The 24,474-nt window shown below is 54.5% G+C and overlaps 9 protein-coding genes across 9 annotated transcripts; 4 read left to right on the top strand and 5 right to left on the bottom strand.

Annotated features, from left to right (window-relative positions):
• Positions 1-996: 996 nt before the first annotated feature.
• CTHT_0016390 (putative N-acetylglucosaminyl-phosphatidylinositol protein) lies at positions 997-4,910 on the bottom strand (the record flags this gene model as incomplete). The annotated part of the gene is made up of 11 exons (XM_006692079.1): positions 997-1,323; positions 1,374-1,471; positions 1,533-1,994; positions 2,168-3,194; positions 3,258-3,383; positions 3,561-3,653; positions 3,745-3,824; positions 4,487-4,580; positions 4,639-4,688; positions 4,766-4,803; positions 4,870-4,910. The coding sequence occupies 11 exons, from the start codon at positions 4,908-4,910 to the stop codon at positions 997-999; spliced, it is 2,436 nt and encodes an 811-aa protein (XP_006692142.1).
• A 563-nt stretch (positions 4,911-5,473) lies between these two features.
• On the top strand, positions 5,474-8,163 carry CTHT_0016380 (exosome complex exonuclease rrp6-like protein; the record flags this gene model as incomplete). Its single annotated transcript, XM_006692078.1, has 3 exons — positions 5,474-5,842; positions 5,900-6,636; positions 6,690-8,163. 3 exons carry the CDS (start codon positions 5,474-5,476, stop codon positions 8,161-8,163), a joined length of 2,580 nt encoding a protein of 859 aa, XP_006692141.1.
• A 611-nt stretch (positions 8,164-8,774) lies between these two features.
• On the bottom strand, positions 8,775-10,078 carry CTHT_0016370 (aspartic-type endopeptidase-like protein; the record flags this gene model as incomplete). Its single annotated transcript, XM_006692077.1, has 3 exons — positions 8,775-9,709; positions 9,762-9,918; positions 9,980-10,078. The coding sequence occupies 3 exons, from the start codon at positions 10,076-10,078 to the stop codon at positions 8,775-8,777; spliced, it is 1,191 nt and encodes a 396-aa protein (XP_006692140.1).
• Positions 10,079-11,089: 1,011 nt separating this feature from the next.
• On the top strand, positions 11,090-12,009 carry CTHT_0016360 (uncharacterized protein; the record flags this gene model as incomplete). Its single annotated transcript, XM_006692076.1, has 6 exons — positions 11,090-11,121; positions 11,201-11,323; positions 11,415-11,526; positions 11,581-11,679; positions 11,732-11,857; positions 11,911-12,009. 6 exons carry the CDS (start codon positions 11,090-11,092, stop codon positions 12,007-12,009), a joined length of 591 nt encoding a protein of 196 aa, XP_006692139.1.
• A 1,097-nt stretch (positions 12,010-13,106) lies between these two features.
• CTHT_0016350 (uncharacterized protein) lies at positions 13,107-14,310 on the top strand (the record flags this gene model as incomplete). Its single annotated transcript, XM_006692075.1, has 4 exons — positions 13,107-13,298; positions 13,372-13,421; positions 13,478-13,601; positions 13,651-14,310. The coding sequence occupies 4 exons, from the start codon at positions 13,107-13,109 to the stop codon at positions 14,308-14,310; spliced, it is 1,026 nt and encodes a 341-aa protein (XP_006692138.1).
• Positions 14,311-14,823: 513 nt separating this feature from the next.
• On the bottom strand, positions 14,824-15,593 carry CTHT_0016340 (uncharacterized protein; the record flags this gene model as incomplete). Its single annotated transcript, XM_006692074.1, has 2 exons — positions 14,824-15,345; positions 15,417-15,593. The coding sequence occupies 2 exons, from the start codon at positions 15,591-15,593 to the stop codon at positions 14,824-14,826; spliced, it is 699 nt and encodes a 232-aa protein (XP_006692137.1).
• A 1,221-nt stretch (positions 15,594-16,814) lies between these two features.
• CTHT_0016330 (uncharacterized protein) lies at positions 16,815-17,521 on the bottom strand (the record flags this gene model as incomplete). The annotated part of the gene is made up of 3 exons (XM_006692073.1): positions 16,815-16,979; positions 17,149-17,230; positions 17,304-17,521. The coding sequence occupies 3 exons, from the start codon at positions 17,519-17,521 to the stop codon at positions 16,815-16,817; spliced, it is 465 nt and encodes a 154-aa protein (XP_006692136.1).
• A 1,737-nt stretch (positions 17,522-19,258) lies between these two features.
• On the top strand, positions 19,259-20,576 carry CTHT_0016320 (26S protease regulatory subunit 6B-like protein; the record flags this gene model as incomplete). The annotated part of the gene is made up of 2 exons (XM_006692072.1): positions 19,259-19,551; positions 19,607-20,576. 2 exons carry the CDS (start codon positions 19,259-19,261, stop codon positions 20,574-20,576), a joined length of 1,263 nt encoding a protein of 420 aa, XP_006692135.1.
• A 1,234-nt stretch (positions 20,577-21,810) lies between these two features.
• CTHT_0016310 (serine hydroxymethyltransferase-like protein) lies at positions 21,811-23,434 on the bottom strand (the record flags this gene model as incomplete). Its single annotated transcript, XM_006692071.1, has 4 exons — positions 21,811-22,801; positions 22,855-23,219; positions 23,267-23,317; positions 23,378-23,434. 4 exons carry the CDS (start codon positions 23,432-23,434, stop codon positions 21,811-21,813), a joined length of 1,464 nt encoding a protein of 487 aa, XP_006692134.1.
• Positions 23,435-24,474: the final 1,040 nt, after the last annotated feature.

The following is a 24,474-nucleotide window of genomic DNA, read 5'->3' as shown; positions in this document are numbered from 1 at the left end:
TGGGCAGAATAAATAAGCAGGGCACCGTTACTGAGTTTATCTTTTCATTGACCGCAGAACGCGCTCTTTGATTTGAACTTCCACAGCAAACAAAAAAAAAGCCAAAAGAACACGATCTGATGTTGTCTCCCGTCCAAACTTCTTGACACATGAAAAGACAGGCGCGACTGGGGGCCGCACTGATGAGCGTGCCCAGGGTCCAGGTCGGCCGATGATGGGTTGAATGCTTGGTGGGGCAGGTCCAGTGGGGTCTGCGGGGCAGGCCACATCTGCAGGAAATGCTTGGCGACGCCCATAGTGGGGTTGCTTGTAGAATGCGGCCCAGGGGGGTTTTGCTAGCGAGCCGCCGGCCGACATCAGCCTCCTGAATATCGGGTTGTGTGGTTCCCCCCAGCGACCAACCAACAGCAGGCGCACAATCATATGAGCGGTGCTACAACGTCAGACACTCAAGCCTCTAACGCATGAAATTGCAAGTCAGGTGGACATTTCGACGGCCGTTTTCGCCAGTAATTGTCCTACATACTGTGACGTCAGAGACAGCCCGGACGCGACAGACACGCGCAGAGCAGCAAAAGTTTACGTGACAAGACCACACCGCCCGTCTCCTTTCTTTATAATTACATGATTACAATTTTATAGCTACACCGCCATGACCGCTTCCCTCCAATAGATCCCAACCGGCTTAAGCAGTTCTCGGCAGGGACCGGTGGAGCTTCTAGACTGTCTCAAGCTCCCAAGCCTCAACGGCATTCAGGGGTAAGCTGCAAGTGCTAGAGCTACCGGTCCGCCGGTTCAAGCTTCCGGGCTGAGACACGCGTCACTGTCGAGCCGCATAGCATCATGATCCACTGGCGGCACTGCTTGCTTGCAGAATGCCGGGACCCTGATACATTGTACGAAGTCATCTCTTTGTATTCCGAAAGAAAAAAACACTATGTATACCCTCAGCTACCTCATCTACAGTAAACCCATCATCATCACTATCATCGTCGCCTATCCGTAAGCCCGTACTCTTCCCCCGCCATGATGATTCAACTTTCTCCCATTTGCCAACACCGGGACCTGAATAGGTGGCGCCCTAGCATTGTTCTTGTTGGACGATGGGAGCGAGGTGATCGCATTCCACAACTCCATGATACCTGCTCGCCGTGCGGGTAGCATGCTGTACTGCAATTTGTACAGGTTCTTGCGATTGAGCGGTGGTACAAACCTGCCCGTGAGCAGGCAGAACACGACACGCGGCGACAGGTAGTGCTTGCGAATGCGGTGCCCAAGCTGGAAGTATTGGTGGAACATGGCTTTGAAGCTCAGGGGTACGGACTGTAGGCCTTTAGCATCCCATAAAAATAAATCTCCGGTTTCAGTCTTACCTTGAGATAGATTACAGAGGTCGACGGCAGGCGCTCGGATGCGTCATCAACACCATGTCTAAACTCTTGGGTATCTCGAAGTTCAAAACGAATGCCTCCTGTAATGGCGTTAGCAACTGAAACACCCAAACGAGGAATGATGATAGAGCCAGGACCAACCTGGAAGCCTCCCGGGGTCTTTAACCCGAAGCATGATTGCAAACAGCGGAAAATGATTCAAACACGAAAGTGCAGTGTCGAAAACAGCCTTGAGCGATATAATAGCCATGCGGGCTATTGCAAAATTGAGATAAAACACCACGACCGTCGGAAGCAAGAAGAAAAGCAGAGTAAACAATATTGTGCCAACGAGGAGCTGGTCGAGGTCATAATCACATGAGTCGATTCGGTTTCGGAGAACGTTGTGCTTCTTGCCCCGGAAGAGGTGGAATAGCGATATCAAAATGGTGAGCTGCCAGTGGTAGATGCGGGCCGAAGCGAGGTAAAACGAGTAGATATGGATCGTCAGGAGCGAGAGAAGATCGGAAAACAAGGCAATTGGCAGACTAGCGCCGACAAAGCTGGCCACCCCTATGAACCAGATGATGTGCGGTAACGCTGGACGGAGAGCCACGATGCAACCTGGCGTTGTCAGTTATGAACGACAGACAAGCAGAGGGAAAAGAGGAGGGGGGGGGGGGCTGAAGGCTTACTTGACCAATAATCAATCACCCACAGAAAGAGATCCCCAAGGAATGCACCAAGCTCATTATTCAGCTTTAATCCCGCTGGCCAACCCATCAGCCACGATATACTGCTCTGAAGCGCCTCGACCGTGTACTGAGTGAGCAGTTGGCTAATCCGGTTTGCAACCCAGTTCGCGTTGTCCATGATGTAGGAGCCCAAGGCAATTCCGATGATGATATCGTTAGCCACCAGCCAGAGGCTATTGTAAAAGCGGATGTAGTCTGGATGACACGTTGTCACGCTGTCCCAATCCTGCTTTCGCAGGCGTAGCGTGATATACTGCATCGGCCAGTAACAAAACTGCTGGAGCCGAATCTCGACCTGTTGAGCAGTGGCCGAAATATCCTTCAGCGCAGCATACCCTGGGCGCGCCCGCCACTCCAAGACTATAAGACACAACTCGGCCACTACCCGGAGCGCCATCAATATCCAGACGGAGATCTTCTTAATGATGGGCCACACATAAGTGATAAACATAGTCCACAGCCACACCACCATCATGTCTCGGGCGTTCTGTGCCGACTCAACCACTCTCTCCGAGACGCTCAGGCTCCTCTTAGGACGCGGTCCAATGCGAGAGACGTTCTTCTGCAGCAGCTGCTCCAGCTCCCATGCCCAGTTGATTTGGTTGACGATCCTGGCCAACGCCTTCTCCTTCTCCGAGGGAACTCGCTTGAATATCGAATGTTGTTTGAGCTTTTCGACCAGCCTCTGTTTCTTTTCTTTCTTGATACGCTCCTCCCTCTCCGATTCGTCTTCATCGTCGGGCACGGCCATCTTAAAGCTGTCGTGCTTGTCCTCCAGGGAAAGCGTTATCGGGTTGAGCGAGACATACTGCATCCGTTGCGGGAGTGGGCGATCAAAGAGGATAATTTGTATACTCGAGGCCAAAGGGCATGTAATGGCAGGTACACGACGGCGTGGACCGATAGTGACACGTATCCACGATGGGTCGAACGCAGCAGAGTCTGTCGTATTGGACACACCAAGTACATGCATTGACGACTGACCGCAGAGTTCGTAGATGCGGCTCACCGGGTGGGGGGCATTTCGGAGGAGGGTGCCGAGCTTAAGAGCCGTCTCAACGTTTCGGGGCTGGCGACAGTTGTCAGTGCTTGTCCCTTCTCCGTTTTGTTGTCCTTATGCGCAGCCACAGACCTCGACCTCCTCTAGGATCGCCAGCACGAAAACGTCGAGCGCCGAGTTCCTCCACCCCACCACCACGCCCTTGAGTTCGGACCGTGGTAGGTCGGCGGGCCAAAACACACGCATCAAGCCATCGTGCTCTGGCATGTCAAACACGAGAGACGCGGCGGATCACCTAGAAAGACCCGCGTCTTCTGAGTTGTTCTCGAGCTGATATGCCGGGGCCGTTTCCACGAGGATGCTGGGCAAAGCGAAGGGTGATTAGCATTGGGACCCGAGGGTTGCGGGGAAGGGCAAGCCAATGCCATGCCATACCAGTTCTGCCTCACGAGTGGCAAGCCGTTCGACGGGGATGAAGATGAGGAGGAAGACGAGGCTCAGCGCAGCGAAGCCTTTAGCAGCGCGGGTCTGAGATGAGTTGGACAGGCGAGAGGCATGCGGTTAGAAGCTGTGTCTACTGAAGCCGCAGAATTCGATAGAAATGCCGGCAGGTGCTTACAACAACTCCGTAGTTCCAGGCGAAGATAGCAAGCTCATAGAGACGGGTGACCAGGTCCCATCGAGCGGTGATGTAGCCAGCTACAAAAATGCCGAGAGTTAGGATGGAGAAGGGGTGCATAGAATTCGCTGGGATCGCGCTGAATCGCTACGAAACAAGCATATTCTGAAGGAACGATGACGAGACCGCAGACCGTATGAAAGCGCTGTTGTGGTTGTTTACCAATGTACTGTAGCACTGCGTGAACGAGCGCAAGGGGCGAGTTCGTTGATGTTGACACTTGACAGCTTGTTGGATGGGACGGGATGCTGTGCGAATGGAAGTGAATGGCAAATGAGTGTTGTTGAAGCCCACTTGTGACCTGCCGCGCCCGGCATCAGGGGTGGGATACTTGCCCACCTTGCAGTTGGCCCCACCCAACCAGAGACACACGCCAATGGCAGAGGGTCTAGAACGGGCGTTTTGGATTTGGTCCGCGTGCGAGACCGCAAATTCTGAGTGGCCAGCTGGCTTCGCTATTGCAGCCGGCAGGACATCAACAGCATCACCCAGCAGCAATACGAAGGACGATGGTCAGACCAAATACCAATTTCCAGATCTATTACGTAGTAAGGATGGGTGTTGAGGTGTGGTATATAGTACAGAGGACTTTGCCGCAACATTGGAAACGAATGGTGTCCTGGTGAAAGGTTGTCAGCCACAAGGCAGTTTTAAGTTTTTGACCTTGGAGTGTGCAACTTACATTTTTTTCTGGTCATATATGTTGTGTCCTTGTCTTTCATGTCCTCTCTGGCCTCGTCAATCAGCTTGTCAATACCACGCTCTTTAAGTGCTCTCTGTGATTGGCCATGTCAGAAAGGTTTTCTGATGACTGCTTTGGGATTCTCGACCAACCTGCAAGCAAGAGCTATACTCCTTGAAGAGTTCGGAACATTCATTGTTGTCTGAATTCCCAATCCCACGAAGGTACTCTGTGACTATGAGCATCCAATTTCGCAGATCAACGATCTCACATACATACTTTCGCTATACCATTTCAAGAAGCAGGTATCGTATTTTCTGACCCAGAAGTTGTTAGTATCCAGCCATTCCGTGATAGAAAATGGGGTTCCGCAGGATACTCACTCCTTCACTTCATTACACTCAGGGGCCAGTGATTGTGACATTTTGGGTTCCAACTTTATGACACACTTAAGTCCGGCAAATGAACCGATGACTGAATTTAAAATGCCGTTTCGCTCCGTTTCTCTTTGTAGCGAATGAATTGAAGCAGATGAAGCTTGAGCCGACTAAGCCGGATGCTTGGTTTGGGATTCGCCACTGCGTTTGGGCTCGAGAACCCTGATGTTTCTGAAATAAGACAAGAAAGAAGAGAGACCTCCTTTTGGTGTCCTCGTGATTGATGTTCAGAAATTCGTCCCTAAGCGGCGAGAGCTATGAAGCTGTGGGTTCTGGTACGTATAAACAACCGGCTACAACTCACTGCGGCCTGCAGACCTCAAGGTGCTGCAGCTCACCGTGCGACAGGGGCCTTCTTATCTTATCACCCCACTTATCGCAGCCTTATCGAACGCAAGCCAAGACCAGAGCGGATCCTCGAAAAGTTCAGGAACCTTTTCCAACACAACTGCAGCGGCTACGAGGTTCAGGTTAGAAGTCTGTAGCGCCTCCCCTCAATTCCTGTTGTTCCCGCGACAAGCACCAAGCCCGCTGTTACAGTGCTGTCGCGATGGAGTCGAAGGACTCAAAGGACTTCAATGCCTTGCGCGAGGCAGTTCAATCGGCGCTAGTCACGGTCACAAGGTCGGTCAACGCGCTCGCGAACGAGGACATCCAGTTCCAGAGAACCGCTCATCCTACCGTTGCCGCCAAGCTCGACAAGAACACCGATTGCCTGTTGCGCCTGGCCAACGGTGTTATCAAATCAGCTGCCAAGCTTACTGGCCAGAGAACAACTACCTTGGAGGATGTGGACGACATTGAGATTCAATGGAAGGGCGTGGTCGATGTCATCGACTCCCTCCTCGAGAAGGCGGATACCTGCTTGGATGAGTACACGGGCTTGATCAAAAGGAAGGATGCGCCTACAACGGAAGCGGTATGACCACCCGCCTCTTGCGCTGTAGTGAGAATCTCTGCTAACAGAATCATCTAGGGTCGGGATGTTAAGCGATCGAAGTCGAACTACGAACGTCTTGATTGGTCGCTCAAGCGCGCCAACATACTTAAGCCGCAAAATGCGTTCGAGAAAAAGGTCGACAACTTCCCAACGGGGCCTTGGAAGCCTCTCCTGACCACAAAGCCTCATGCGCAGCTCCCTCTGGAGAGCAGCTTAACCACATTTACTACCGAGGAAGGCCTCACCCAGTACAAGCATCCTTACGAGTACGAGATCACGAACTTGAAATATCCGCCCGAAGTCTTCCAGTGTCGCGAACCGATCAAGTATCAGCCCATTGAGACCACGACGGCTATTTGGGTGGATACTTGGGAGGGTGTGCTGGAGATGTTGGAGGAACTAAAGAAGGCAACCGAGATCGCCATCGACCTGGAGCACCATGACTTCAGGTCTTACAATGGGCTTTTATCGCTGATGCAAATCAGCACAAGAGAGAAGGATTGGATTGTCGACACTTTGGTTCCGTGGAGACACAAGCTCGAGATCCTCAACGAGGTCTTTGCCGATCCGAAGATCGTCAAGGTCCTTCATGGTGCTTTCATGGATATCATCTGGCTCCAGCGTGACCTTGGCTTATACATTGTTGGGCTTTTCGACACATACTATGCTAGTGACGTCCTCGGTTACCCGGGAAAGAGTCTGGCATATCTTCTTAAGAGGTTTGCGGACTTCGATGCTGATAAGAAGTATCAGCTTGCGGACTGGCGGATCCGGTAAGCCCAAGTTTATTCCGTCGCTCCTCCGTTTAGCTAACGTTTGTACCCAGGCCTCTCCCTGAGGAGATGTTCTACTACGCGCGCTCGGACACGCATTTCCTCCTTTACATTTACGACCACCTCCGCAACGAGCTGGCCGAACTGTCAGCGGCGAATCACCCGGACGGCAAGCCCATCGACCGCGTCATCAAGCGCTCCAAAGAAGAGTCGCTGCAGCGGTACGAGCACCTGACCTGCGATCCCGAGACAGGCATTGGCGCGCGCGGCTGGTTCAACACCCTATGCAAGTCGCCAGCTGCCTACAACAGGGAGCAATTCGCGGTCTACAAGGCCGTTCACAAATGGCGCGATGACCTGGCGCGCCGCGAGGACGAGAGCCCGCAGTATTTCATGACCCAGCAGATCCTCGCCGACATTGCGCGCATCCTTCCTAGTGACAAGAAGGCGCTGTGGAGTCTGCTTAACCACAACGCCGGCGTCCTCAAGCCCTACCTAGATGAACTGTTTGATCTCATCCAGGAGGCCCGCAACAAAGGCTGTACTGGCCCGACTATGCTGGAATTCTTTAAGCAATTTACCACCGGTCCGGCCATCCTCGGCAAGAAGCTGCCCAGCCTTCGTAACCCCCCGAGCGAGACTCCGCTGCCCAACGCCCAAGAGCTGAAGAGCACGCGATCACAACTCTGGGGTGACGTCCAGCTTAGCTCGGTCTGGGATCCTGCCACCAAGAAGCCCAACATGGAAGGAGTGGTTGTCATTCCGCTGTTCTACGTTGACTTCAGTGCCGAACAAGCCCAACCGGAGCCAGCAAAGTCGCAGAAGCGCGAGAAGAAGGCCGAGTCCGACGAAGAGGAGGATGAGGGCTTCACCCTCAAGAAGGGCACAGGCCGCAAGCGCAAGGTCAGCGATGCTGGCCTCGAGCAGCAACAACAACAAGAGGATTCAGCGGCTGCCTCAACATTCGCTTCAGTCCCAGCCTCCGCCTCCGATAGTGATGCTGAAGCAGGTGAGTCCGAGGACGAAGAAGAAGAGGATGGCGAGATTGCCGAACAGAACGCCTCGCAACAACAACTATTAGATGAAAAGGCCCTCCGTAAGGTAGCGCGCAAAGCGCACAAAGAAGCCAAGCGTCTCGCCGCCGAGGCCGCCGCTACCGACACCCCCGAGGCACGTGCCGCAGCTGAAGCCGCCCTGAAGGAGGCCAAGCGGGCACGCAGGGCAGCTAAGAAAGCTGCGCGTCAGGCGAAACAGGCTCAGGGCCAAGGCCCGGTACAGCAGAGTAACAAGAAGGCTAAGAAAGAGGAGGAAGAGGAAGAGGAAACACCGTTTGATTACACCAAGGCTGCGTCCGTGCTGTACGCAAATAAACCCCCCGGCGAGGAGGATGCCCCGGCACAGAATGGCGGGAAGGGTGGCAAGAAGTTCGACCCGTATACGCAACGGCAACTGGGCGGGGAGGAGCTTCGGCCGGAAAAGAACCTCAATTACGCGAAAAAGGGCCGGACGGCTACTTTCAAGAAGTAAATCCTCTGTTGGATTACTTGAGAGAAGTTGGGCTGGTATACAGGAGACGGCTGGTACGGATCAGCATGTATGGTGTTGTGTTTCATTTATTTTCCTATGTTCTATGATGGAAACGATTAACCAGAGGGTTGTTAATGGGTGCCAAGACCTAGGGAAAAAAAGGATAGGGGAAAGGGTGGTTTTCTATTACTAGCATAGCTTGACTGGGTATCCCACTTCGTCAGATACCACTTCTACAATGGACGGTTCTGGACTGGAAGGCCTGATTGATCATATGCAATGTTCAATTCCTACAGCAATACGCTCATTACAGACTCCCATGCAACCCATATCTCATAGGAGGTTATTACGTCCACCGCATAAGCCCACTCACACACCTCATGTCACGGAAAATTGACGATCTCGGTACGGAGGGGTGTGTGTAGATACTTAAACCTAAGGACGAGGAAGAAACATGTAAAAGACGCGAGCAAAAGATACACAGGAGGACAACTAGGAGATGCCGAGCCAATACCCAGAGTCAACGCAATCCATCCGTACCATCATCTCACCCACCCCCCTCACCCTCATTGTCAGTACGTAGTGGTCGTAAGAATATCAAACCCCATTTACTAAGCAGCCTCAGCAAGACCAACAGTGTTGGCACCAAGGTCATAGATGGAGTAGTACTTGCGCAGGAACGCATCACCCAGGATGGCAAGGGGCCCAGTAGGCGCAGGGAAATCCATGCCCATGAACGTGGAGATGCAGCTGCCGCTGACCTCGAGGATGTAATCATACGGGGTCAGGGTGAAATTGTAGCCGGCTAGGGTGAAGGTGATATCCTTAAGGGCGTCGCGCTTAGCGCAGTCGATGGTGTACTGGCCAGCAAAGTTCTTCTTGGCACCGAGCTGAGCGTTGAGCATCTCGGCCAGCTGGCTGGGGAGAGCAATGAGAGAGGTGCCGGTGTCGAGGATGACGCCAGTGTTCTCCAGCTCAGCGGTGTCGTCACCATAAGAGATGGCGTCGAAATCAACCTCCCAGTAGGCTTTGCGGCGGAGCGGGATCGTCGTGATTTTGCCCTTATACTTGGTCTTATCAATACCACCAAAGGTGACCTCCGACTGACCGCTAGTGTCGGAAAGGTAGAAGGCGAAGACGGGCTCGTCGATGACCTTCTGCTCAATCATGTTGTAGAAGGGGGGGACAATGCGGTTGACCGAGATCGTATCGTAGCCAAGACCGAGGATGCCGTCAAAGCGGCCAAAGGCGAAGGCTAGACCGGGCTCGCTCGTAGCCTCGGCGAAGTCCTGCCCCTTCACGGTGATATCACCAATGCGCAGAACGTCCTGTGACACGAAGCCGCTCAGGCTGCCAGAGCCGTAGCGAATCTCGAACTTTGTGCCGTTCGGCTTGTAAGTAGACGACGCCGACGAGTCGTACTTGGTGTGAAGGTAGCAGGCGATCGAGCCGCAATCAACTGAAGGCACCCAGAGGTTGGAGCTGCCGGTGTCCAGCACCACTTTGAAGGTCTGAGGAGGAGTGCCAAGAGAGATCTCGGAGAAATCTGAGCTGCGTCAGGGCGGTTCTTGTATACTGAGCTTCCCTGAAACACTTACACTGAGCGTTCATGAAGTTGGAGATGGGCACCGGGTGGCTGCCCATGGCTTCGGGCATCATGCCCTTCCAAACAGCATCGGAGTGCGATTGCCGCGAGCGGGTGCCCATGTACTTCTGACCCAGCTGCTGGACCTGGATCTCGATCGGGACGGCATCCTGCAAGACGTGTAAGTGAGCGCGCGACAAGCGCAACAAGTCTCTCACGAAATCAACTTACGAGCTGCTCCGAAAGAGGAACCTTTTGGAGCTTCAGCTTGTGCACGGCGCCCTGGGCCGAGCCGAGCAGCACCGCCGCGGTCAGGAGAGCACCCTTCATGCTGGGCGACTCTGGCAATAACAAAATATCTAGGGTGAGCGGTTGATGAGAAGGCGGAGGGGGGAGAGAAAATAGATACTAGCAATCGACGGTGGCAGCAATCCCACCGACGAGGCGATGGAGAGGTTATGTAGATGTAGAATGCACAGTCACGCGGTTTGTTGATGCAGGTGTTGGAGATGCAGGAAAGGGGAGAGGTTGGGGGAAACACGGGGAAGGGATGGAATGGATAGGATGACGGAGTGATGGCAGCAGATCCAGGCTGTGACTGGATGAATGGAACCTTGGAAGAACGAAGCGGGAGGCGGCCTGGCTGAGGTGTTCCTGCAGGTGCTGGGCGGGTGCTGTCGCTGGGTTCAGATTACGTAGCGGCCGTCTTGGGCCGTCCTGGCACTGGCCCCAGGCAGCGCTGCAACCAGGGAGCCCGTACGTATAAGTACCAAAGCCATCCGAACTAGGCAGTTTGCATGGTCTGTTTAGCAGCGCTTTGCCTGTTTTGGTCCGAGGGTTGCTGTCACGCGGAGAAGTGTGTGGAGCCATCAACCTTCTGACACACTGTGCTGTCTGTGTTGTCCACGCGGCAGCTCGAGACCCGTGGCCACCCGTTGCAAGGCAATCAACCATACAATCCACATCTTCTCACGGATCCGTACATCAAAGCAAGGCGGTCTGCAGTGATGAACTTGTACAATGCTTTCAGATAATTGCCTCGAGCGTCATATTACATTAGTCGCGGTGAAATGTCGATCTTCGGCTCGCGATATCGGCTTGCTTATCGTCAGTGAGAGGCGAGCCTTATCCGGACAGTGCGAATATACAGCATCACTGTACCCGGTCCAGGCCGAGATGCTGCCCCACCGACCAAGGAGCGCCGTTACCTCGTTGACAAGCAGCTCTGCCCAACGAACAACCCCGCCATGAATTTTTCGACGTCATCTTGTTGACTTGGCTTGACCCCCCTGGTTTGGCCGTCCAAGTGCTGTCGATGTGACACGTGAAAGATTGGACAAGATGGAGAGTCAAGCAAAAGAAACAGCGACTAAGTCAGTACAGGATCCCTACTCAATAGACCCCTATCATCTGGAAGCATTGGGCCTTGCTGACCCCTCCCTTTCCTTCCAGGGACGCTACCCCCTCGAACCCCCGCGGCATTCCGTATGCGCCGTTCGTCGACAAGGTCGAGGACTATGTGTCGTCGCGGGACGATGTTGAGCCGACGCTGCGGCGATTCCAAGAGCTGATTGCGTAAGGCTCTTCTCATTAGGAGTGGGATCGAGCGACGAGACCCAATTGCGACAGCAGGGCTGATACTGATGCTGAGATGGGCGGGGCTTAGGAAGTATCAGTTCATGGAGCAAAACCTGCAGCGGAGGGTAGCCGGTCTGAAGGATAAGATGCCAGACATCCAAAAGACCCTGGATACGGTGCGGTTCTTGAAGCTCAGGACGGTACGGGGAATGGACAGTTCGGCGAGAAACGAAATTGGGCTGATGACATGATAGTCCGAGTCGGATTCGATTGAGACGACCTTTGAGCTGAACGACACGCTCTATGCGAAGGCCGAGATTCCGCCGACGGACGAGGTCTATCTCTGGCTTGGTGTATGGCATCCTGCTGGGGCGTGGTAAAGATACCAGGGGCTAATGGTGACAGGCCAACGTCATGCTAGCGTATCCTCTCGACGAGGCAGAGCAGCTCCTAGATTCGAAGCTCAAGGCAGCAAAGCAGAGTCTGGCCAACTGCGAAGAGGACCTGGACTTTCTGCGCGAGCAGATCACGGTAAGTACTCACAACATCTGTGCCATATCTGGCCACTGTGCTGACTGCTGTAGACCATGGAGGTCGCCATCGCGAGAGTGTACAACTGGGACGTCGTACAAAAGCGCAAGGAGAAGGAGGAGGAAGAGAGGAGGAAAGGAAAGAGCTCATAATGAGGATAATTACGGCGCAGGACGCCGGTCTTCGTCACACGATATCCCATGGAAAGAAAACAGGCTTAGGCCATGCTGTAAGCAACCCCTCCGTGTGTATCAATTGCTACACATCGCTGTTACGTGCCTGGCCTGATGTATCACACAGAGTCCATCAAGGAGTCCCGGACAGCTGGACATGGTTGGTTTAAGGTGCGAGTACGGCATGGGAAATGGTCTGTGTAAGTCGACAACGCAAAACGTGGTCACTGGTCAGCAACCTGGGACGGCTGTTGGTCCCAAAAAAAAAACCCTCATCAAACATCCCCATCCGGCCTTTTTTATACCACAACTATGCCATCCACGGCGATGATGATTTGTTTCGGAGATTTTGCATGTTTCAGGAGACGCCATCCAAAACGCAGCGATTGTACAGTGTCGATCCTAGGCCAACTGGACTTGTGGCGGCGACGCGCTAGCAAAGGGATCCAACCAGCCCAAGGCAAGCTGGAGTGCGGGGCGAACTGTGCCCCCCCGTGAGTGGGTACAGTAGACAGTTGGCTGGCCGCATATTGGGACCCAGCGAGCCAGTCAGAGGATGCTGTAAGGGATCTGAGGCCAGCCCCAGAATGGTCCAGCGCTGCTGCTGGCTGCTGCAGCGGGCGATTTGGGACCGGCCGCCCATGGCGAAAATTCAGCAGCGCGGGGCCCCCTTGATGCATTTCAGGCACTTCCCGGCCGCCAGATGCATTTCCACACTTGTCACCCGCCTGCTGTTGCACGCACGCTGGCAACTTCCCCTTCTTCAGCCCCAACCCGACTTTTTGGAACTCTTCATTCACATTTCCATCTCGCTCCCCCCTGACTGTCTACTGACACAACATACCGGTCGGCGGCGGCCTTTTCTACTCCCGTTCATCCGCATCGTCAATCCTGCATTCTTGCATATTTGAGCTAATTTCCGTAAAGTACCGTGTGGTAACTATACCGAAAACCTAAGGTAGCGCTCGCCACGCATCCAACCCACCCCTCCTATCAACACCACATCCCACATCTTGTCCTAAGCCAGTTCAGCCTTACCGACCACATACGTCAAAGCAGATAAACCCTCAGACACCATGGCGCAGCCGGCCCCCGCACCCTTGGAGCTCGAACCCAAGTACGACAACTATGACTACCCGACCACCGCTGCCGTCGCTCAGAACGGACACCCCGGCTATCTGACGCCCGCCCAGCAGGCTCAGGTCCACCAGTTGCGTATGCTGCTCGAGGCCGAGGGCTACACCAAGCGTCTCGATACTCTAACTCTGGTATGGATTCTTTTTTTTTTTTTGAGGGCAAATGTTCGGTATTGCTGGGGTGTGACTGCTGACCGCCTGACAGCTGCGCTTCCTGCGCGCCCGCAAGTTCGATGTCGAGGCTTCCAAGAAGATGTAAGCCAAGCAGAATCATCGCAAGGAGGGGTTCTGATGCTGATAGCGATGTGCAGGTTCATCGACTGCGAGAAGTGGCGGGAAGAGACCAAGCTCGACGAGACGGTGCCGAACTGGGAGTACCCTGAGAAGGAGGAGATCTTCAAGTACTACCCCCAGTACTACCACAAGACTGACAAGGTACGTACACACAAGATCATTGGGCACCCCATGTGACTAACAAGCTCAGGACGGTCGGCCCGTCTACATCGAGCAGCTCGGCGGCATCGACTTGAACGCGATGTACAACATCACGACTGCCGAGCGCATGCTGACGAATCTGGCAGTCGAGTACGAGCGGCTGGCTGATCCGCGGTTGCCGGCGTGCAGCCGCAAGGCCGGCACTCTCCTGGAGACGTGCTGCACCATCATGGACATGAAGGGCGTGGGCATCACCAAGGCGCCGTCGGTGTATGGCTACGTCAAGCAGGCCAGCGCGCTCAGCCAAAACTACTACCCGGAGCGTCTGGGCAAGCTGTACATCATTAACGCCCCTTGGGGTTTCAGCACTGTCTGGAGCGTCATCAAGGGCTGGCTGGATCCCATCACTGTGCAGAAGATCCACGTCCTGGGAAGCAACTACAAGCAGGAGCTGCTGAACCAAATCCCGGCCGAGAATCTGCCCAAGGAGTTTGGCGGTACCTGCGAGTGCCCCGGCGGCTGCGCGCTCAGTGATATGGGCCCGTGGCGCGAGGCAGAGTGGGCTCGTCCAGCTTGGTGGGAGAAGCAGCAGGGCAGCGAGAGCAAGGCGTCACTGCCGGCTGATGAGGTCAAGGCCGCCGAGGCCGATCTGAATGCGGGTGCTGCCGCTGACGCCAAGGCCGATGCTCCTGCTCCGGCTGCCGCATAGAGGGAATCGGCAGTCCGACGCGGAAGAACACCGTGCCTTTGTCCGTGGCCGCCGACTGGCAGCAGCAGCAGCAGCAGCAGCAGCAGCAGCATCGGATGGACCGGCGGGATGGGAGAGTGCGACCGACACTTCCAGGCCGCCCAGGTCTCTGCGGCTGCTCAGGATTAGCAGCTGGTTCTGTGGCAGTCTTGTTCAAGATCCAAGGGAGAGGGTGATGGTGATCCCATTGCCGACATCATTACCTGTCGAGCTATGCACTCGTCGTCCCTGTCGACATCCTTTGGTTGTCTTCTTTATCATCTTCTGCTTCTTCCGTAATATCGCGATCGCGCCGCATGGATACACAATAGACTCCTTGCAAGCTTGGACTTGTGATCCTTTAGCTACCCAACCGACCCAAAAGGAAACCCGTGTCCCGTGCCAAACGCCGTCCATACCTTGCCTAGATCCCATACCTCATCCTTAGACCTCTCTCCATTTTCCATCCCCTTGACATCTCTCCTCCAACCTGCCTTACTTCCCCCCCTTCCCCTCGCCTGTAACATACCCGGCTGCAACCCTCGCCCTCTCCATCTTGGCCACCGCATTCCCCATCTCCCTCTTCAACCTTCCTAGCGTCTCAACCGCCTCGCGATACCTCCCTTCCACCTCCACCTGCCTCTCCAGCTCCCCCAACCCTTCCAACACCTTCCTCCCTGCCTGCTCCCCCTCCCTCTCAACCCGCTCACACACCTTTCTACTCAACTCCTCATCGCCCTGAATCCCTGCCAACGATGCCTCCGCCCAGCGGGCGGACGCCGCCTGGGGCGCGCGACGTTTCAGGGAGGCGATGGTGCGAAGGAGGTCCTCTTCTTGCGCAATGAGGGACTCGATACGCTCGCGTTTGGAGGAATCGAAGGGTTCGTATTCGTAGAGGGGTTCGTTGGGGTCTGAGGGACCACCGGGGGACGGGGAGAGGTAGACGGAGGGGTTGGTGATAGGAAGACCGTTGATGGAGAGGTTGGGGAAGGCTAGGGTGAAGGTGCGGCGGATGTACTGTTCACAAAAAGTGTCAGTCACCAGGTTTTGACGTTGGAGGAAGAGAGGGGAGGGAGAAGGGGACGTACGTCTTCGACAAGCTGTTCAATCTGTGACCTGAGTTCGTCTTCATCTGCAGCGGTACCCTCGACCGGAGGGAAGGCGGCGTTGATGCTGTCTGCGGCGGCGCGCCGTACGTTGTTGATGAGGTAGGTTAGGTCCTCGGGAGATTGGAGCTCGATACGGCGGTGGACGGCGGGGTCCATGGCGGCTGTTTACTTTGGGTGACAAAAGTTGGACGTGGGGTTCGTTGGGGGCTTGCTATGGACGTAGTAGGAAGGGTGAATGAAGGGGCGTTAGTGGATTGGGGGGGGCAGATTGAGGTGATTAATCAAGATTAGAATGCAGTATTATCCCCTGGTTCAGAGTCCAGTCGCAAACAGCGTCGTAATAGCTTAAGTTATTGTGTCAAGATTCGCAAGTAAACATCTTCCGTTCCATCGCCACGGCGCGTTACTGCATCGCGACCCATCGCGCTGCAGTAGCTCGCGCCGACCTGCTCGCTGTTGCTGCAACCTACCAAACTTATCGATAAGATAAGCAAGCGAACAAGGGTTTCGTTCCGTGTCACACAGTGCCATCTGTTCGCTCTAAACACTGTCCAATTGTGGATCCGGCAAGCTGGACAGCGGGACTCAACGCTGCTGCCGTCGTGGGGTGGGAGCAGCAGCGGCGGGGCTCTCACCGATATGGGGCCCGCGCTGTTGAATCACCACAAGAGAAGCGATGGAATAGTTCAAGGTGATGTGATGCAATCAAGACATGCAGATGGTAAGTTTGCTGGTCGCTGGGTACATTCACATTCTGTCTGAGACCGGGGATACAGATATTGCATGGATTTAGTTCAGATAGGTATAAGACTTCCCAAGCCCCAGACGCCCTTCATCCATCCGGCCCTAGAAGGCTACTTCCAAAGCATCACCAACAACTGCCATGATAACTGCCACCGAGCGGAGGAAAGATCTACTACCCTGGACAAAAATACAACAGAAAAGAGAGGTGTGAGAGTGCTACAGAGAGGATTGAAACGCCAAAACACAGACACAAACTCCGAGTACCTAAGATATAACAATGAATCATGAACCAGTATTCTCCGTCCCATGCCGCCCTTCTTCTCCTGTGAACAGATAAAACAAACTCCAGCTCCAAAAGACCTGTCTCAAAAAGAATAGTGTCCCCCAAGAACCCGTCCATGCGGGCTGCTGATGTAACAAATGTCATAAAACAGTTCCGAGAAAACCGAAGATAAGAGTGCATCAGCGGAATTATTCGGGGTTCCGTTACTCCCGACGTCAGATGCCTCTTGTCGATCAGAGCCGGTCTGCGAAAGCGTTGGGCCCGCCGTGTAGGAACTCCACTCTTCCCGCTGCTGGCAGACAGGAGTGTAAATGTCTACTCCGCCGCAGACAGACGAGCCGCCGCCCGGGTTACGAGCTATGCGGCAGGATCCGCCTAGCGTCCTCGTCGGAGACGTGGATCTCGATGACCGGGTCGCGGCGCTGCTCGAGCGGGACATAGTCGAAATCGCAGTACGAGGGGACGAAGATTTCAGGGTTCCAGATGAAGCCCTGGGCATAGGAGACATATGTGACCTGTGTGGAGCAAGCAAAGGCAGCCCGCCAGCCCGAGTAGGGTGGCGGTAGCACCGTCGTAAGCAACACTGTAACCCGTCGCGCAGCGCAACCGCAGAACACAGGAAACACAGCAGCAAAAGTAACAACAGCGGGCAAAAACAATGATAAAAGGACGGGCTTTGCTTACCAGCCGGAGCGGCCCGTCTGGGTCATCGCCGATCGTGATGGTGGTGCATTCTTGTTGGGTGAACGCCTGGCCTGAATCGCCCCTCGCGGCGTTCTTGTCAGTGTGGTTCCACATAAAACGAAAGAGAGGACTCAAAAATCTCGAGAATGCGACACAGGATGGAAACAGTAAAGAGACGGGAAGACGGACTCAGGAAGCTCTGGCGCCGGACATGCTTCGTCTGAGGCTTCCCCCTTTCGGTCGCCGACTGGGGAGAGGGCGCTGGAGTGCTGGAAGAGCTCGAGTAGGACGACGAGGGCGTCGAGCTCGTCGCGGACTCGGCCGTCGACTGGCGACGGCGCTGGTCCAGAATGGCGATGGACGTAGACGGCATGGTACTGTCCATTGACAGGAGCGTTAAGGCAGCAATTACAAAACGAGGGGGGAAGATCCTCTTGCTTGAGTTCGTGGAAGGCCACCAGCTGACAATGATGGCAGCGTGACTTCGTTTAATCGGCTGTTAGAAGTGGGCGAAGAAGGTTATATATATAGCAGATTCACAGAAGTCAAAGTGGTAATGTTTGCCGCTGCTTTTGCTTCTGCTGTTGACCACACAGACAGAGCTGTTCAGCGGGATGACCATCCAAGCGGTTCAGCAACGATGAGGATGTAGATTACAGGCCCGACAACCAGGCCGAACGGGCGGCAGGCCGCGATTTGTGTGGGTGAGAAGATGGGTGCGGGACGGCTTGATCGTGGGCACGACAGGGAGGACAGGAAGGAGGACAGCGATGATGAGGATGGGGATAAGGATGTCGAGTCTTGGGGAAGGAAGTGCGAGAGGACAGATGTGTGGTTTGTGCAAGAGTGTGACTGGAAGAAAGGAGCAAGTGAATGGCAAACGGTCGAAGAATGGCCTGGACCAAGTGTGACTAAGAGCGACGGGGACCTGGAGCCTGATCAAGAAGAGGGACAAGGCAGCTGCCGCCCCAGCAGCGGCGAGCAGTGGTTGGAGCCAGGTGGGCAGCTGCCAGACCAGCTGCAGCCGAGCCGAGTCACCACCACATGGCACTCAAGCATCCATTGCAATTGACAGCATTCTCCCCCGGGCGCCCGGGCCCGGGACCTAAGGCGGTCTTCTGTCTTGGGGTGTTGGGGCTAGTCTGGACCCTTGCACATGATGGCACCGAGGTCACCTTTAACCGGGCAGTGGCTGAGTGGCAGGCTGTGAGCCACCAGTGATGTTCATGCTGATGGATGAAAGCTCCAAAGCGCACTTAACATTGCTTTCTCTTCGAGTCGTCTAACGGTTGTGGGGGCGCCATCGGGTATATGTGCCGCGAGCTGCTTGACAGGAAAATTGACACAATCGCGACACGGCCTCCAAGTCTCCAGTTTGTCATGGAGGTGCCGGCGATAAGGCGATCTTGAAACCTCCTGATGCCAACTGGGCCTGGGCGTAACAATATATTGTATACAGTGCAGGGTACTGTGTACTATCCATCGAGCCGGGAGCGAGGACATCTCAACAGGCCCAGTCAACGCTTGAATAGATTACAACGAGGATCTTAAAACATTTCTCATATATTTCTCTTAGGAGGAACAGGATACTTTTTTTGTAATATGAAGAGCCTGGCTTCAACCCAAGGCGAGCAGACGGAGTCTCCATGCTGATTCACCTGCCTCAAACCCCCACCTGCCCCACCAAGCACAGACCACCAGCAAAGCCGCCGCCTCACCTGACAGTGTAGGCACTGGATGACTTCCAGCTTGGCGCTTGGCAAAGCGACTTCTTGGCCAGGGTCTGCCAAGAACGCGGGCGGTGGGGCCAGTCTCTCAGGCTGCTGCGGATGACGAGCTGCAGTACAGGGCGGCGAAAGCAACTTTGAACCTGAAGCAACCGAACACCATCGAAGTAAGCCTCGAGCCCAATCCATCACCAAACATTCCTCATAGCCCGCCCCGTCCTGCTGCCAGAGACACGGCCCTGGCATACCTCATAACCTCGTGGCGAAACGGTTCTCCTACGCCCAAGACAACTAGCCCAGTCCAACCTCGAAAACACCTGCCCAAACCCAGACCTTCCCTCCAAGTCCTTTCTAAGACCACGCCCCAGATCCAGTAGTCCAACATGGGAGACATCCTCGTGGAAAACACCACCAACGACGTCCCTCCCCACAAGAAGAGCGCCCCGTCAACCATCCCCAACATTGACAACTTCGAGGGCGTGCCAACAGACGGCGACAACTATGCGACCCTGAAGCGCCTGCAACGGCAGCTCGAGTTCATCAAGCTGCAAGAGGAATACATCAAGGATGAACAGAGGAGCCTGAAGCGCGAGTTGGTGCGCGCCCAGGAGGAGATCAAGCGCATCCAGAGCGTGCCGCTAGTCATCGGCCAGTTCATGGAGGCCATTGACCAGAAGTACGTCCCGTTCGCTCCACGATCCCTAGACTTTGCCCTCTCTAACTCTAAGCAGCACCGGTATCGTTCAATCCAGCACGGGATCCAACTATGTGGTGCGCATCCTATCGACACTCGACCGCGAGCAGCTCAAGCCCTCCTCATCTGTTGCCCTACACCGGCACTCGAACGCGCTCGTCGACATCCTTCCTCCCGAGGCCGACTCATCCATCGCCATGCTCCGCGCCGAGGAAAAGCCCGATGTTACATACGCCGATGTTGGTGGTCTCGACATGCAGAAGCAGGAGATCCGCGAGGCCGTCGAGCTCCCTCTGACCCACTTTGACCTGTACAAGCAGATCGGTATCGACCCGCCACGCGGTGTGCTTCTGTACGGTCCGCCGGGTACCGGCAAGACCATGTTGGTTAAGGCCGTCGCCAACTCCACGACCGCCAACTTCATCCGCGTCGTCGGCTCCGAGTTCGTGCAGAAGTACCTTGGTGAGGGTCCGCGCATGGTGCGCGACGTCTTCCGCATGGCCCGCGAAAACGCCCCAGCCATCATCTTCATCGACGAGATCGATGCCATCGCGACAAAGCGTTTCGACGCCCAGACTGGCGCCGACCGTGAAGTTCAGCGTATTCTGCTTGAGCTACTCAACCAGATGGACGGCTTCGACCAAACCTCCAACGTCAAGGTCATCATGGCCACCAACCGCGCGGATACCCTCGACCCGGCGCTTCTGCGCCCGGGCCGTCTCGACCGCAAGATTGAGTTCCCCTCGCTTCGGGACCGCCGTGAGAGGCGGTTAATTTTCACGACGATTGCTTCCAAGATGAGCTTGGCGCCCGAGGTCGATCTGGATTCTCTCATTTGCCGAAATGATCCCCTTAGTGGTGCCGTTATTGCGGCGATTATGCAGGAGGCCGGTCTGCGTGCCGTGCGCAAAAACCGGTACCAGATCCTGCAATCGGATCTGGAGGATGCGTATAGCAGCCAGGTCAAGGGGACGAGCGATGAGAATAAGTTTGACTTCTACAAATGAGCAACTCGCACCTATATTATCCTACAAACCTTCCAAGGGGGAATGGGGAGAGGACGTTAGATGGGATGGCGGTTGGTTGGCTGGTTGGACGAACGGCTGGGTGGCGGACGGACGGACAGTCAAAAGTCATCGGTGTCATCATGATGTACGATTCGATACCTGCTTTCTTGCCTCGGACGGGTACAAGAGGGAGAGGGCTTTTGCGGTATTTAGACAGAGTCAAATACAGGTTGCCGCGGCATGCCGTTCAACAAGCATCACAGGGGCCTTCTGTTACCATCGAGGTGATGTGTAAGATGTTGTGACTATCATATTGTGCTGGATGATTAATTGGCGTGAGAAGGTCGATGAAGCTATGAAAGTGGCTTTAAAGAATCACACCGTTTGCTGTCGGCGATCACAAAGTCCAGCTCGACAGGACGCTCAGTCCAGGAACGAGAGAAGCCTCCTTGTTCCTATGGACTCCATCCATCTTTCACTTGTCTTTACATGCTCTCTCCCCAGTTGTAAGCTCCTCCTGGATTTGGGGCTCAACTATGAGTTTTTACATCTACGTCAGCAACAAAAATCTGGAAGTTCAACGGGCAATTGAAGACCGATCTGGAAATTGTTTTACTAAAGGTAAGCAGCCTTTAGCGATGGGCATTCCGCTCCAGCAGCAACAAGCCATGGGTGATGAAGAAAGTCAACAGATAGGTAGCACATCAAATTGAGCAACTGATGATATCTGGTGGACTCCTTATGGTTCTTATCTCGGCCAGGAGACGCGATGCTCTCAATGTCTAAGTACAAGGTACGGACAGTCTCCATAATAGCTATCACATCAAGATTCAGGCACTAATCAGTCACTTTTCTATTCTCATTTTCCATTGGGTATAGTAACCGCGTTGAAGCAGTCCATCTGTCATATCTAGACTTTAAGTACTACCGATTTTCACACACACAAACTCCCAAGAAGTTCCGAGAGGAAAAAAAAAAAAGAAACATGGTTTAAGTTGATATGACCAGTGCACACCCACGATGCAAACGCCTAGATGAAATGATTTGCAATATGAGTGCTCTTTTGTGTGTTTGCCACATCCTCGTTTTGGTGTTTTTTTTTATGTTCCATTCCCATTTTGAGTTACACCCTTGATTTCGTTGAGAGATCGCCAACCCAAGTTATCCTTGACAAACCATTTGAAAGAAAAGACATGAGAGAAAAGTGTTGAAAGGAGATTTTGAGAGCGGCCGTTTAGAGACCGGCATCCTGGCGCCAGCCCTCAACGGGGAGAGGGAAGGTGTGGCACCAGTCGGAAATCTCCTTCTTGAGCTCATTGATGCGAGGAATTTCGCCGCTGGCAACCTTGGCCTTGAAGTCCTTGAGCTTGTTGGCCTCCTTAGGCAGGGAAGCCTGAATCTCCTTGCAGAGACGGATGCTCTCATCGATGTAAACAGCAACGCGCTCGAAGTCGGCCTCGCCGAAGCCACGGGAGGTCATGGCAGGAGTGCCGATACGGAGACCACCGGGGGTGAGGGCGCTCTTGTCGCCGGGGACGGAGTTCTTGTTGCAAGCAATGTTGATCTGCTCCAAGACGGCCTCAACACGAGCACCGTCCAGGTTGAAGGGGCGCAAGTCAAGCAGCACCATGTGAGAATCGGTACCGTCGGACACGAGTTTGTGGCCGAGCTCCTTGAACTTGCGCTCCAGAGCCTTGGCGTTGGCAACAACCTGCTGCTGGTACTGCTTGAACTCAGGGGTAGCAGCCTGCTTGAGGGCGACGGCCAGAGCAGTAATGGTGTGGTTGTGGGGACCACCCTGGTGGCCGGGGAAGACGGAAAAATTGATCTTGTCCTCCAGGTCGTACAGGGTCTCCTTGCCAGTCTTGGGGTCGACCGAGCGGACGCCCTTGCGGAAGAAGATCATGGCACCGCGAGGCCCACGGAGAGACTTGTGTGTGGTGGTGGTGACGACATCAGCATAGTCGAAAGGAGAGGGGATGACCTGAGCAGCGACAAGGCCAGAGATATGGGCGATGTCGACGACCAGGTAGGCACCAACAGAGTCGGCAATCTTGCGCATGCGCGCGTAGTCAATCAAACGGCAGTAAGCCGAGGTACCGGCAACCAGAATCTTGGGGCGGAAGAGCTGGGCGTTCTTCTCAAGGGTATCGTAATCAATGATGCCAGTCTCCAGATCAACGCGGTAGGGCATGGTCTCGAAGTAGGTCGAGACAGCCGAGATCCTGCGATTGTAAGCTGTTGGCCGTGCTAAGCCTGGAGATTAAGGGATTCTTACTTGCGCTGGGGGGTCTGATAGCCGTGGCTCAGATGACCACCGTGGGGGAGGTCAAGACCCATGAGACGGCCATGAGGAGGCATGAGTGCCTGATAAACCTGGAGGTTGGCCGGGCTACCGCTCAGGCATTGGACGTTGACACCCCACTTCTCAGGGTCGAGGTGGAAGGCCTCGAGGGCGCGCTTCTGGCAGAGCAGCTCAATCTGGTCGATGAACTGATTACCACCGTAGTAGCGAGCTCCGGGGTAGCCCTCCGAGTACTTGTTAGACATGGGGGAGCCGAGGGCATCGAAGACGGCGCGGGAGGTGACGTTCTCCGAAGCAATCAGAATGATAGACTCCCGCTGGCGCTGAATCTCCTTGGCCTAGAAGGGGTCAGTGGTCGTCGTGATGATGAGTGGGAGCTGCTCACCATGATATCGGCAACCTCAGGGTCGGACTCAACAAGGGACTTCTCGAGCATCTAGCAGCGTGTGAGATATGGTCCTTTCGACTCCAATTGCGCAATTGAATGATCACAAACCTCCTTGTGAGTCTGGGGAAGGGCGTAGGTTGCGCCCTGGGTATTGTTGGAGGCCATTGTGACTTTAGGTATGAAAAGAGAGCTGATCTAACTTAGATCTAGCTGGTAGTGGTGATTAGGATGGTGAGGAATCTTATGAGGATGTAAAAAAAAATAAAAAAGGAGGAGAGGTGAAGACGGGACGGAAGAAGCGAGAGATGACTCGACGGGGGGTCAGCGAGCTGGGGGCAAAGGTATTATTTTGTGGGGGAACAGCACCATGGGCCATGGAGGGGCTTTGGAGGGGTGCGACATGGGCCTGGATGGGACATGGAGGGGCATCGGAGCGACAGTAAAAAAATTGAAGACCCCGCAATCGCACGTCAAGGCGCTGAAGCAGCGTTTGCGGAGCCCTGGAGGGGCATCGACCGGAGCAGCAAAGGTCCAGCCAAGTCCGATCATGCAGATATCGGAGCATCAAGTGGGTGACTTGCAATTAGCCCATCGTTGAAGCAGCAGCGATCTCGGGGGATTTTTTTTTTGGACTATCACAATTTCGACTGAAGTTGCGACTTAGAAGGACGCCATGTTATGGCTCTCATTAGCAAAATATAATCACCCTCTATCTACTCGATGCTGTTGTCTTATGCCAGTTCATTGACTGAAGTTCGACGGCCGTGTCCGATCGGGCCCTGCGTCATAACTGCTTGTTGTCTGGGACCAGCCTGGGAGCGTGGGCTTGCGGGTTGTCAAGAGTAACAGGAGCTCTTCAAATCACTCGTCGATCTTGTGCTCGTGGGCAGCGGGGGATTTGAGTCACACTGACTTCAAAGACTTTATGGGCTATTCAATGATTTTGTAGACTGGCATGCCAAAAAAAAGAAAAAACAACAAAATGAAAGAATGACTTGTAATGCTTTCGAAACACTAGTCTTGAACGCCAGATTGCTGTCATTTGGAGCAGCGTTTGCATCCCCAAGCGCCTTGCAGCTGTCCCCACCGCCCGCCCAGGGCTTTACAGCAGCCTGAGGCCCAAGCTTACATAAGCAATAAGAGCGCAAGATTCGCAATTGTCACGTGACTTGAGCGCTCAGGGGCCCACTAATTTCCACAAGAGT

Source organism: Thermochaetoides thermophila, assembly GCF_000221225.1.
Source record: "Thermochaetoides thermophila DSM 1495 unplaced genomic scaffold scf7180000011815, whole genome shotgun sequence".
NCBI classification, from domain to species: domain Eukaryota; kingdom Fungi; phylum Ascomycota; class Sordariomycetes; order Sordariales; family Chaetomiaceae; genus Thermochaetoides; species Thermochaetoides thermophila.
Note: the sequence above shows the minus strand (reverse complement) of the source record. Positions and strands in the feature narration are given on the sequence as shown.